Source organism: Mauremys reevesii, linkage group 4, assembly GCF_016161935.1.
Source record: "Mauremys reevesii isolate NIE-2019 linkage group 4, ASM1616193v1, whole genome shotgun sequence".
Lineage (NCBI taxonomy): Eukaryota > Metazoa > Chordata > Testudines > Geoemydidae > Mauremys > Mauremys reevesii.
The window spans coordinates 102,700,511-102,712,740 of record NC_052626.1 but is presented as its reverse complement, the minus strand read 5'-3'; the positions used below and the strand labels follow the sequence as shown (position 1 = coordinate 102,712,740).

General features: G+C 39.9%; 1 protein-coding gene and 1 long non-coding RNA gene across 14 annotated transcripts in view; one reads left to right on the top strand and one right to left on the bottom strand.

Moving 5' to 3' along the window:
* PLEKHA7 (pleckstrin homology domain containing A7) overlaps window positions 1–12,230 on the top strand; it is a 310,525-nt gene that overhangs the window by 249,332 nt on the left and 48,963 nt on the right. For all 13 annotated transcript variants that reach the window (XM_039533620.1, XM_039533619.1, XM_039533618.1 and 10 more), the window contains 4 exons: window positions 4,970–5,038; window positions 5,217–5,297; window positions 7,408–7,557; window positions 9,330–9,431. In XM_039533620.1, coding sequence (XP_039389554.1) covers window positions 4,970–5,038; window positions 5,217–5,297; window positions 7,408–7,557; window positions 9,330–9,431 — 402 coding nt within the window. The remainder of the gene's footprint in view (window positions 1–4,969; window positions 5,039–5,216; window positions 5,298–7,407; window positions 7,558–9,329; window positions 9,432–12,230) is intronic.
* LOC120402985 overlaps window positions 1–12,230 on the bottom strand; it is a 54,859-nt gene that overhangs the window by 15,692 nt on the left and 26,937 nt on the right. The window lies entirely within an intron of this gene.

Below are 12,230 nucleotides of genomic sequence, written 5' to 3'. Positions count from 1 at the left end.
TCATTCAGTGCACAGTAAGGAAGGTGCTCATTGAATGAGCAACTATTTGATATTTTGTTTTATCCTCATTGTTTAATGTGTGGCCCCGTGCCTTAGGCCTGATGTACACTAGAAGATTAGCTTGATTTAACTGCATCAGTCAAGGGTGTGAAACATCCACACCCCTGAGCAGCGTAGTTAAAATAAAGCAAGTCACGACATAGACAGCGCTGGATCAACAGAAGAATTCTTCCATTGACCTAGTTACCACCTCTCAGAGAGGTGAATTATCTGTGCTGACAGGAGAATCCCTCCCGTTGATGTAGGTAGTGTCTACACTGAAACACAGAGCGCTGCCCAGTGGCAGAGTTATGCTGCTGTAGCATTGAAAGTGTAGATAAGCCCTTATTTACTGAAAACTAGTCAAGTCTTACACAGTAAGGAAAGACATTTCATGTGTAAGCTTATAATAAAGTATGCTACAGGCAGTGGAGAATTGAGAAATTCTAAAAGGAAGTACACCTCTACCCCGATATAATGCAACCCAATATAACACGAATTCAGATATAACGCAGTAAAGCAGTGCTCCAGGGGAGCGGGGCTGCGCATTCTGGTGGATCAAAGCAAGTTTGATAAAACGCAGTTTCACCAAGATTTTTTTGGCTCCCGAGGACAGCGTTATGAGGTGTAGTTTGTTTTCTGCTTAATAATTAAGAGATCAGGTGTAAACGATCTGTCTGTAGTGTGGGTGGGTAAATCTGATCTCATAATACCATAGTAACTTGTTGATTTTTTTTTTTATTCAAACATACATTCCACATTAGGAAATGCAGAATGTGAATGAGGAAGGCCTAATAAAGTGTAGAAGAGTGTATTCCATTAAGCATTTGCACTAGAGCAATTCAAGAAAATCTGGGGTCCTCTATAAAGCCATTCAGTATTCATTATAGAAATGTTGGGCTGGAAGGGACCTTGACAAGTCATCAAGTCCAGTTCCCCGTATTGTGGCAGAATCAAGTAAACCTAGACCTTCCCTGACAGGTATTTGTCCAACTTGTTTTTAAAAATCCAATGATGGGGATTCCACAATATACCTTGGAAGCTTATTCCAGAGCTTTAACTACCATTATAGTTAGAAAGTTTTTCCTAATATCTAACCTAATCTCCCTTGCTGCTGATTAAGCCCATTCCTTTTGTCCTATCTTCAGTGGAGATGGAGAACAGTTGATCACCATCCTCTTTATAAACAGCCCTTAATATATTTGAAGACTGTTATCAGCCCCCCACCCCTCCCCCCCGAAATTTCTTTTCCCAAGACTAAACATGCCCAGTTTTTTTAACCTTTCCTCATAGATCAGTTTTTTAAGCCTTTTATCATTTTGTTGCTTTTGGACTCTACAATTTGTCCAGATATTTCTTAAAGTGTGGTGCCCACATTTGGACATAGTATTCCACCTGAGGCCTCAGCAGTGCCAGTAGAGCGGGACAGTTACCTCCCGTGTCTTAGTTACAATATTCCTGTAAAATGCACCCTAGAATGGTGGTAGCCTTTTTTTCAGCTGCATCACATTGTTGACTCAAAGTCAATTTGTGATCCACTGTAACTCCTAGATCCTTTTCAACAGTACTGCTACCTAGCCAGTTATTCCCCATTTTGTAGTTGTGCATTTGATTTTTCCTTCCTAAGAATAGTACTTGACAATTGTCTTTGTTGAATTTCATCTTGTTGAATTCAGGCCAATTCTCCAATGTGTCATGATTGTTTTGAATTCTAATCCTGTCCTCCAAAGTGCTTGCAACCCCTCTGAGCTTGGTGTTAGCTCCAGATTTTATAAGCATACTCTCCACTCCATTATCCAAGTCATTAATGAAAATATTGAATAGTCCCAGGCCCTGGAATGACTCCTGAGGGACCTCCTAGATATGCCTTCTCTGTTTGACAGGGACCACTGATAACTACTGGTCATTCAACCAGTTGTGCATCCATCTTATAGCTGTGCACCGACCTAGACCACATTTCCCTAGTTTGCTTATGCAAATGTGTGGGACATGTCAAAAGCCTTACTAAAATCAAGCTATAACTTTGTAACCTTCTCTGCTCCAAACTTATGTCATAGCAACTGGAGTTCAGTTCCTCTGAGGTGAAGAGGAGAGGAGAGAAAAATAAGGTGAAATGTGTGTGTTCATAGAGAGAATTAAGGAATAGTGGATAGCAGTTTTTTTGTTAAAGGAGGAATGCAGGATCTGTGATGTGCCATAGCCAAAACATTGTTTCTGAGGGTGCATGTGTTATCACCTCTAAGCAGTCTGCACAAAGCAGATTGTACTATACAGCTAATTTTCTGACACTGGATCATGACCAGAAAATATCAAACTATACTTGGTGGGGCCCTTGGAAACTGCAGGTTTGGCAACACTGTACGGCCCTGAGTTACACTGTGTTTGCAAAAGTAAAATAAAAAAAAATAGTTTCATGGTTGAACTAGCAACCTTGCCAAATCATAACTAATGTTATATCAGAGGAGAAGCAGACAGTTATAATTTCCAGGTTGGTTTTTTAAATTTTGGTGATCAGTGCGGAAAAAGAAAGTGCTCTACACATGTCAATATTCTTCATCTCTAAGTCAAGGGGTAACAATCAGGAATGAGACAGCTACAGTACCTGCTGGTTGTCTTCCCCTAGAGAATAGTTGCAGAAAGAGAGATCAAACTTTACAGATATTTTATCTAACTTCTGGAATCTCTATTTCTGTTTTTCATGGATTCTAAGTTGTAATATCTTTTTTTTTCCCAGTAACAAACTATTGCTAAACTTTTGTTTGAAACAGATAAAAAATAATGGACCTCTGATCAACATGGTTTACAAAGTGCTAAAGAACTCAGCACAAGGGTTACTGTCCGGTATAAATGTAAGACTGCTTGTGTCTGAAATGTGACCATCCCATCGCTTTTTTTCAAATGGCAATCAATGTATATACCCTAGCTTCCACAGGTGTATCATGATAAATAGAAGAGCTTCCTGCAAGATGTTTTTTTAGGCTGTATGCAAAATTATGGCTGACCTCACTGTGCTTGGTTTCGTCTTACCATATGTTGAAAATGAATGGCTGTGTTAAGTAGTGACTCCTTTATGTAATTCCTAAAGTGTGAAAGCATGCTAAATCTTATTTTATGTTCTCATTTTCACTGCTTTGAAATTAAGGTAACTTTTGCACTTGTGATTATATAATCCATTTCAAAATATAGCAAATTATTCATAGTATTTTCATTGCAGACTATGAGAACAATTCACCTATCCACTAGCTTGCAGATTATTAAAGCAGCAAATTTTGTACTTGGACACACTTCCGTTTATGCTTAAATATACCAAATATTTTCCTGCACTTGAAAATGTGACCGAATATTTACTATCAATAATGCTAAATGACATGCATTAATACATTTAAAAGGAAATCATTTCCTATTAAAATATTGTACTATTTGACAATTTATGTTGAAAATATAAAAATAATTAAGACTGGTTTCTTCTAAGGGAGAGTAAACCCTCTTGTATTTGATGATGGGGAAATAACAAACGTCTGGCTTCTATTTCATGAAATTCACATGATAAATATATGCATTCTTTGAAAATGGAGAGATGAGATGTATAGGCATGAATAATATAAAAATGGTAAATGTACTTATATCTTAAGACTAGAATAATATTTGAAAATCCTACTTGGTGTCCAGCTGACTTCATCTAAAATAAAATGTTGAGGGATAGTTGAGTCTCTGTACCACTTTAAATTATGGGTAGTCCCTAAGGATTATCTTTCCTGCTAGAAGTTGGATTTGGAGCCAGAGATTACTGGAATGAAAGAGGGTGAAACTAGAAAGAAGTACATCCAAAATGAAGTGTATTTAAATATCATTTTTGCTCCTGCCCCAGACTAATATCCCTCTTTGCATTCCCATAACGTTCATCGTGGAGTGAGCATGAAGAGTGAGCAGGAACTGTAGATATGCAGGAACTATTAAAACATGTTTTTAGTCAGTTGGGCCTCTATCCTGCAAACGCTTATGCACATGTTTAACTGTAAGAACATGAATAGTCCTATTGATTCCAATGAAGACTACTCATACATAAAAGTTTTGTAGGATAGGGGCCTTACTTTTAAACTAAGGACAAATGGGATCGATGTTTCCTTTGATTATAAATCTGACACAATTGCACTAGTCATTTGTCACTGGTGCTGCTCCACCCCCGTCTTCTGACCTGCAGAAACCGCGCAGTGTCCTCCAGGTGTGCTCTCAGTGAAACTTCATTTCAAGGCCCTTTCACCAATATCACTACAGTCCCCCATGCTCCCACCTATTTACAGTGTTTGCCAAGCTTTAGGCACTCTCAGCAGGACTTGATGGGAACAGAGGTCTCCCTAGTCTGAGCCCTCTGTGTATTTAACCCCAGCTAGCCCTGTTCCTCTCTACTCTCTCTCTCTCTCTCTCCTCGTTTCTTGCTCTTCCTTCCTGTGCCTTCTTTAAGCCCTGGGGTGATTGGCCAGTTGAGTTCATTAACCGCAATCAGCTTCTCCTGGGGCACTAATTAGCCTATAAGTGATCAGAGTGCAGGCTCACCTACTATCTGCACTCTATTACATCATTAAACAGCATACGTTAACTAATTGGTAATCCTTTGGAATTAGATATTTGATGTACCATCGTCATATTTCAGAGATTTGATATGGCAAGCTTTTTGTAATAATTCTAGAGTCGTACATTTTCTTTTCGTGAAGAAAATAGTATTGATCTATTACTTTTATATAAGTTCTACAATTTATCTAAAATTTCTTATATTTCAAAAGATAAGCCCTTTCACATTTATTTTTAGTGTCAGTAAATCATATAGTGTGTTGTCTAGAGCATATAACAAAACTTTTTCTTTATCACTGAAGCATAATTATACTTCACTTTGCCACCAGTCTAATATATCTTTAAACCTTATTCTTTTTAGGTGACAGGGCGTGATGTACTAAAAGAACGAAGTACAAAACCTGTCAAGATTGCAGAAAGTGATATTGATGTAAGTATCAAACATCAATTCAAAACCCTGTCAAATATAGTCACTTTAGCATTTAGCTGTTTCTGTTACACTATAATTGTTCTCATTCTGATCCAAATGAAAATGAAATTCGTGCTGCAAAAGAAGGGTTTCTTTCTTTTTTTATATCTAACTTAAATATATATGGTTTTATTGGTAGGTCAAGCTAAGCGTTTTCTGTGAACAAGACGGGATTCTACAGGACTTGGAAGACAAAATAAGATCCCTTAAGGAAAATAAAGTAATACAATTAATTTTTTTGTGTTAATAATAATAATAATAATAATTAATAAATTATCTTGGACAAACCTTAAAGTTTCTTATTCAGGCTTTTGGGACTCCAAACCAAGCATTAGATTATTGTAATGTACCAATATTGTAATAATTCACTTTGGACAATATATACAACTCTTTTGTTACAGAATGAAAATGGTATGTTTTGAATATTACAGATGAGTAATGTATTTGGAAAATATATTTTTAAAATTTTTTAATAATGCATATTTTAAAACTACTCACATTTATTTTTATGTGACCTCCATTACAAATTTTGCTGAATGCACATTTTCAGAATAGTTTTGTTTTTCTTTTTAAGTTGACAATGGTACAGGGCTGGGACAAGGAAAGGGCTCAATCTATATGATTATTTTATCACAGTTATAAGATTAAAAAAACAGTCTCACCAGAGAGGCAACCGTGTTATCACAGTTAGCAATGTTTTAAAACTTGTGCTAACAAGAACCATATTTAAATACCATTGTACGTAGTATGATTGCACTAGCATTATGCAAAAGGCTATAAAAAAGGGGGAAGCAGACAGGGCCACCCAGAGGATTCTGGGGGCCTGGGGTCTTCGGCGGTGAGGGGTCCTTCCATTCCAGGACCCGCTGCCGAAGTGCCCTGAAGACCCGCTGTGGGGCCCCACCTCCGAATTACCACCAAAGCAGGACCCGCCGCCGAAGTGCAGCCGGGTCTTTGATGGTAATTCGGCGGCGGGTCCCGGAACGGAAGGACCCCCTGCCGCCGAATTACCGCCGAAGACCTGGCTGCACTTCGGCGGCGGGTCCCGCTTTGGCAGTAATTTGGCAGCGGGGGGGGGGTACTTCTGCCCTGGAATGGAAGGACACCCCCCCACCCCGCTGGCGAAGACCGGGAGCGGAAGAAGCTCTGGGGGCCCGGGCGCGCAAGAGTTTTCCAGCCCCCCCCAGAGCGAGTGAAGGACCCTGCTCCAGGGGCCCCAAAAAACTCTCGTGGGGGCCCCTGCGGGGTCCGGGGGCTGGGGCAAATTGCCCCACTTGCCCCCACCCCGGGCAGCCCTGGAAGCCCATCCTGAGTTATTTCAATGTAGCTAAGCCAATTTACAACAGTTGAGGTTCTAGCTCCAAAAGTCTCAACCAAACTTGCAATAACTTTGCAGCCCCCTGAGGGGTCCCGACCCCCAGTTTGAGAACCCCTGTGCTAAGACCTTCTTGTTCCTCACCCCAACATTCTTCCTTCCTTCTGTTTATATCCCATTTAGAAGTCACATAGTAAACGTTAACAAAAGGACCTTTTCTTCCCTTCTCTTCCTTTCATTGTGTGTGTGTATAACACTAACACTTTACCAGCTTTGAGCCCTACCTATATACTCTGGGACTGCTGAAATTAAATGTGCTCATTAAAATGAATGTCTGAATATAATAGGTAAATTAATTAATTTAGAGGCAGTTTAGAAAAAAAATGCTTTCTACTGTTTGCACAGAAATTAAACATGAAACATTTCACCCCCATTGGTTATGGTTTTTGAAAGGTACAAACACTAAAACGGATTTATAATGGCAATTGTGTTGCAACTTAGTGGTTGCTACTGACTATTGCTACTGTGATGGCCTAACGCTTCATACCTTCCAATAATCAGTTTCCTTCTTTGTCCTCTCAGTAAAAGGAAAATCTGTGATCCTCATGATTTAGAGGAAAGACTTGAGAGGTAGAGAAGATTTTTCATATTCTCAGGGCTGGTCTACACTGGGGGGGGGGATCGATCTAAGATACGCAACTTCAACTACGTGAATAGCGTAGCTGAAGTCGAAATATCTTAGATCGAGTTACTTACCATCCTCACGGCGCGGGATCGACGTCTGCGGCTCTCTCTGTCGACTCCGCTACCGCCGTTCGCGTTGGTGGAGTTCCGGAGTCGACAGGAGTGCGTTCGGGGATCGATATATCACGTCTAGATGAGACATGATATATCGATCCCCGAGAAATCGATTGCTACCCACCGATATGGCCGGTAGTGAAGACGTACCCTCAGTTGTAAATCAGTACAGACCCATACAAATATAAGTCTATTGCTGTTTTCCTTTTTTCTTTAGGACCAGTTGGAATCTGTTTTGGAGGTTTTGCATAGACAGATGGAACAGTACAAAGACCAACCACCGCATGCAGAAAAAATTTCTTCCCAGCAGAGACTTTTGCAAGAGGACCTCATTCATATTCGGGCTGAAATATCCAAGGCATCCACTGTATGTGTTCAGTGCTTCCAAAGAAATGCTAAACTAAGCGCTAGTCTAAAATGAATTACTTTTCAGACATAGGGTTAAATCCTACAAACCAATTTAGATAATGTACAGAATATGAAAACAAATCATGCAGATCTGTCTTTTTAATGGAAGTCTTAATTGCAAACCTTTGTTCCAGTCTCCACTGGTATCCTAGTATAAACTAGATTAGTGGTTTTCAAACTTTCTTTCTGGGGACCTAGTTGAAGAAAATTGTTGATGCCCACGACCCAGTGGAGCTGGGATGAGGGGTTTGGGGTGTGGGAGGAGGCTCTGGGCTGGGGCAGGGGGTTGGGGTGTAGGAGGGGGTCAGGGCTCTGGGGTGGGACTGGGGATGTAGGGTTTGGGGTGCAGGAAGGGGTTCCAGGTTGGGCGGGGCTCAGGGCAGGGGATTGGGGTGTGGGGTTGAAGCGCGGGCTTATGGGTTTTCGTCTGTCCTGGCACCGCGGACAGTGCTGCACCCTGGAAGCGGCCAGCAGCAGGTCTGGCTCCTAGGTGGTGGTGCGCAAGTGGCTTTGCTCCACTCTCACCCTCAGGCACCGCACCCCCTTCCTCCCCCCCAGTTCCCATTGGCCGGCTGGTGCTTGGGGCGGAGTCGCTTCTGGGGTGCAGTGTGGTGTCGAAACAGGTAGGCACTAGCCCGCCTTACTTGGGCAGCACCATTGGTGGGACTTTTAATGTTCCGGTCGGCAGTGCTGACCAGAGCAACCCAGTGCCTGACATGCTGCAACCCCCTATTGGGTCACAACCTGAAGTTTGAAAAATGCTGAATTAGATTCCCTGGAACTTTTCTAGGCGGAAAAAGGAGTTGGGTCTTACCCTGGAGTATTAGCCAGTATTTTCTCTCTCTCAATTACCACAACCTAATAAGAATAAACTTTAATAAAGACCCACATCAAATTAATGTTATGTTTCATTAATAGGCCATACAAGAAAGGGAATTTTAAACCCACCTAGCACTCTGTACTCAGCCATATAATCCCTAACTCCTACAGCACATGAGGACAGTTTTTAGAAAACTGCCTCTAAAATTGTACTCACAAGTCGTGTGTGTATAAGTCAGGTAAATTAAAATGTCTACATCATATACTTGCACATATGCAGTGTTTTGTGTCGTTAGACAATGCACTGTTTTATGGGCTGTGTTGAAAATGTACATAGAGGTGCATAAAATCAAATCATCTTCCTCTATTTTGAGTCAGAAAGCAGAATGTACAGCTGCAGATGTTAGCCATAATGTAAATGACTTAAGGATCCTCTGGTGGCCCCGACTCAGGGGTGAATTTGTACCAACATTTTAGAACTCTCTTAAAATAGTATGTTCAGTTTTACACATTACAGAAGTAAAGTGAACAGGGTATTGAAATTAAGCTGTCTTCCTTCAAGAATTCATATCAGTGCCTAGATTCCTTTGAACGCCTGCTTTGTCCTTAAATAACTAATAGAGCATTCTGTGTTTGCAGATTATCAAAACATTTCTAACTAAAGATTCTGAACTCTGTCCTGCAAGGTGTGGAGCACTCGGGCCACAACCCAGTAAAGCATTTAAGCTCATATCATTACATTCTGTTCAGAACAGATCATTTTTCTTTTTTCAATGGAACAACCTAATCCTTAAAGTTAAGAACATGCTTATTTTTTAACTGGCTGAAAGACAGAGTGCTGTGTACCTTTTATTGCTTATTGTAGGGTTGAATTGAAACCCTACAATTGAAACCCTTCCTCTTTGCCAACAGGAAATGGAAAATGCTTGGAATGAATATCTGAAATTGGAAAAGGATGTGAACCAGCTGAAGCAAGCCTTACAGGAACAGATGAACAGATCATTCTTTCCTCAGGTGAGTCTGTTTTCAGGTACTAAATTACTGTTGTTGAGATCTTGCCTGAACTCGAAAATGATTAACTCCTGGGAGGAAGTCTCTCAAATGCTTGTTCTGTGTGGGAAATACTGGAGGGTTCCCTGCCTACTGCTCCTGTTGGACATATCCAAAGTCAGCAAACTATACTTCAAGATACCTAGCTAGCTTGAATGAAACACGTATTTAAGAATCTCATATTAGCTTTAATATTAAATACAGAAACAATCATTTGCTTTTGTCCTTTTGTTTTTAAATTAATTTTGATACGGGAAATTTAAACGTGCCATATAAATATATTCCTGAGCAGGGAGACATGCTTGAAAGAAGGGCCTAATAGAGAAGTACTAAACATAGGTTGACATTTGTAACAGGAAAATAATTAGAAATTCTCCAGAAGTTTCTCCTTGGAGAATTAACCATTGGTTGAAACCTGGAGTATGAGATTCTGCTAACGATGATATTGGAGAGTAAAGAGAACTAAACAGAAAAATTCTATTTCCTAAAATCTCAACATCTATAATTTAGAAGTGTGAGTGAGGGAGTGGGGGGGGGGGGGGCGGAGTTAGAAGCATTACCTGGATATGGGGAAATCCACTGGCAGGGCATTAGTACTAATGCAAACCTGAGAACATACATGGGCGGGGAAGCACCATTAAAAAGTCACCATTTACTAACACCATAGTGTGGTATTTAAAATATTGGAAGTAGCTCCAATCATACTGTTCATGCAAGGCTATCGTAATGAATGTCCCATGATTCAGGTATTGTATTTACAGCTGCAGATGTTTGAAACTGTTTCTAACAGATCCTTGTTATTCCTGAACTTAGGATAAACATCTAGGAAGATATTCATTTTCTATATGTTTAATTCCTAAATGCTGCTGACTCCTGGCATTCTTAACTCTGAAGTATCCACTAATGCCTGTTTGTATTCTACATTCTTTTGGCTCATAAAGTGGAAAAATGGTGGTAACATAGCAATGAGATGTCTAGCTTTATTTCCAGTGCTGTAAATGTTTTTCATAACGTTGTGTCTGTGCAAATTTGTCAGTATTTTATTAGATGCTGTCATTTTTGACATTAATAACTTTTTAATTTATAAGTCTGTGCAGGACTCCCTAGTTTTCCATTTATTTGATCTGTCTTTGTTGGTTCATCTATCCATTTGTAAGGTCATCAGTCACTAACATGCTATTTTCCTTACTTGTTCTCTGTCATGTTGGGATATTAGTGGATGGTTATTACTGCAGATCCCTTGTAAATTGATACAACTGTTTAGAACTTATCAGTGATTGAAAGCGATCTGAATTTTAAACCAATTATTTAATTTTGAATCATGCAGAGAAGCGCTATTTTCATCTATCATCTTATTTGCAAAATTGAATGTGCGATGCCAGATTTTTTCTACATACCCATTGTTTGTAATTATTGCTTTTTATCCTTAGAGCAAGGTAGGTTGTTGAGGGTATTTTTACGTTCTTCTTTACAAAGCATTATCTTAAACAAAAAAGCAAAAACAACAACAACAATGTGAGTATTCATTCAAATTCCTGGCTATTTATCTGGATATTTCCTACCAAAAGACAACAGCAGTTATATTTTAAAATTCTTATCTGGTTACACTGTACTTCTGACCCATTATCAATTAGTCTGTTTGTTTTGATTGTTATCAACTAAACCTCTTCTATCAAATAATGGGTTTGAGAAGCTTTTTATAGTGTATCATCCGTCTTAAATTCCATTCCCTTGCTTCTAAAGAAGTCATCTCTCAACCTTGATGCCTGGGCAGGCTTTGAGTGCCAGAATATTATTAAACTGAAGCCAACTAACATACCATACCAAAGAAACTTAATTAACTTAGAGTTAAAGTTGCCCAAATTCATGTCCTGTCAACTCAAAAAACCCATTAAGGAAATTAATACTGGTCATATCTCGATACAGAATACACTTCACCAAAGGTCACAATTTCAGTTGTGCATTTGAACATCGTGAGGAACTGGGTTTGTACATTGTAGTTGGTTATACACTCTCCCTGTGCCCTCCTTCCGTATCCTAACCCTGCTCTCAATAGTGGGAAAGGACGGGGAGAATTCCATCCAAATTGTTTGAGTTGCTAGTAGTTTGACTATGAAGGCAGCATTTTCCCATGGGGAGCCTCCACTGTCTCATCAGAGGGACCCTTGATCTGATACCTTAGCAAGACTCCCGACTTGGAAGATTAAGATGCCCTGTGGGGTATGGAGGACATGGATAGAGAGTGGCATTGACATTAACAAGGGAAGTGGGTGAAGCAGGCTTTCCTAGTTGCTAGTTCAGTTGTCTAACCTAATTCCCAAGCTGGTTTCCTGATCCCTCCCATTGCATGTTTTTTTCTTTATCTTTTACTAACATGAAGTTCTTCTTTCATTCCTGTCTGTCAGGTCAACAGTGACGATGGGGCAGTGTGAAGTCTTTCCATCACTCTCTATCTTGTGCCACCTCCATGGCTTCATTCATCTTTAACATTTTCGTTCTATGTCATTCTTTACCATGTTTATCCAGCTCATCTTTGGTCTTCCTCTATTCCGAGTGTCTTGCAGTTAGGTATGTATCGCCATTTATAGTGTCCTTTCTGGGTCCATTCTTGACATCTGTCCAAACCATTGCAATCATCTTTCTGGAACCTTCTGTAACAGCATTATTTCTCCAAAGCTGTTTTCCTGTCTCTTCCTTTTTTATTTTCTGCCGTCTTGAAACTCTCAGTATTCTCTTCCACCAGTTCATGTCCGTTCTTCATAT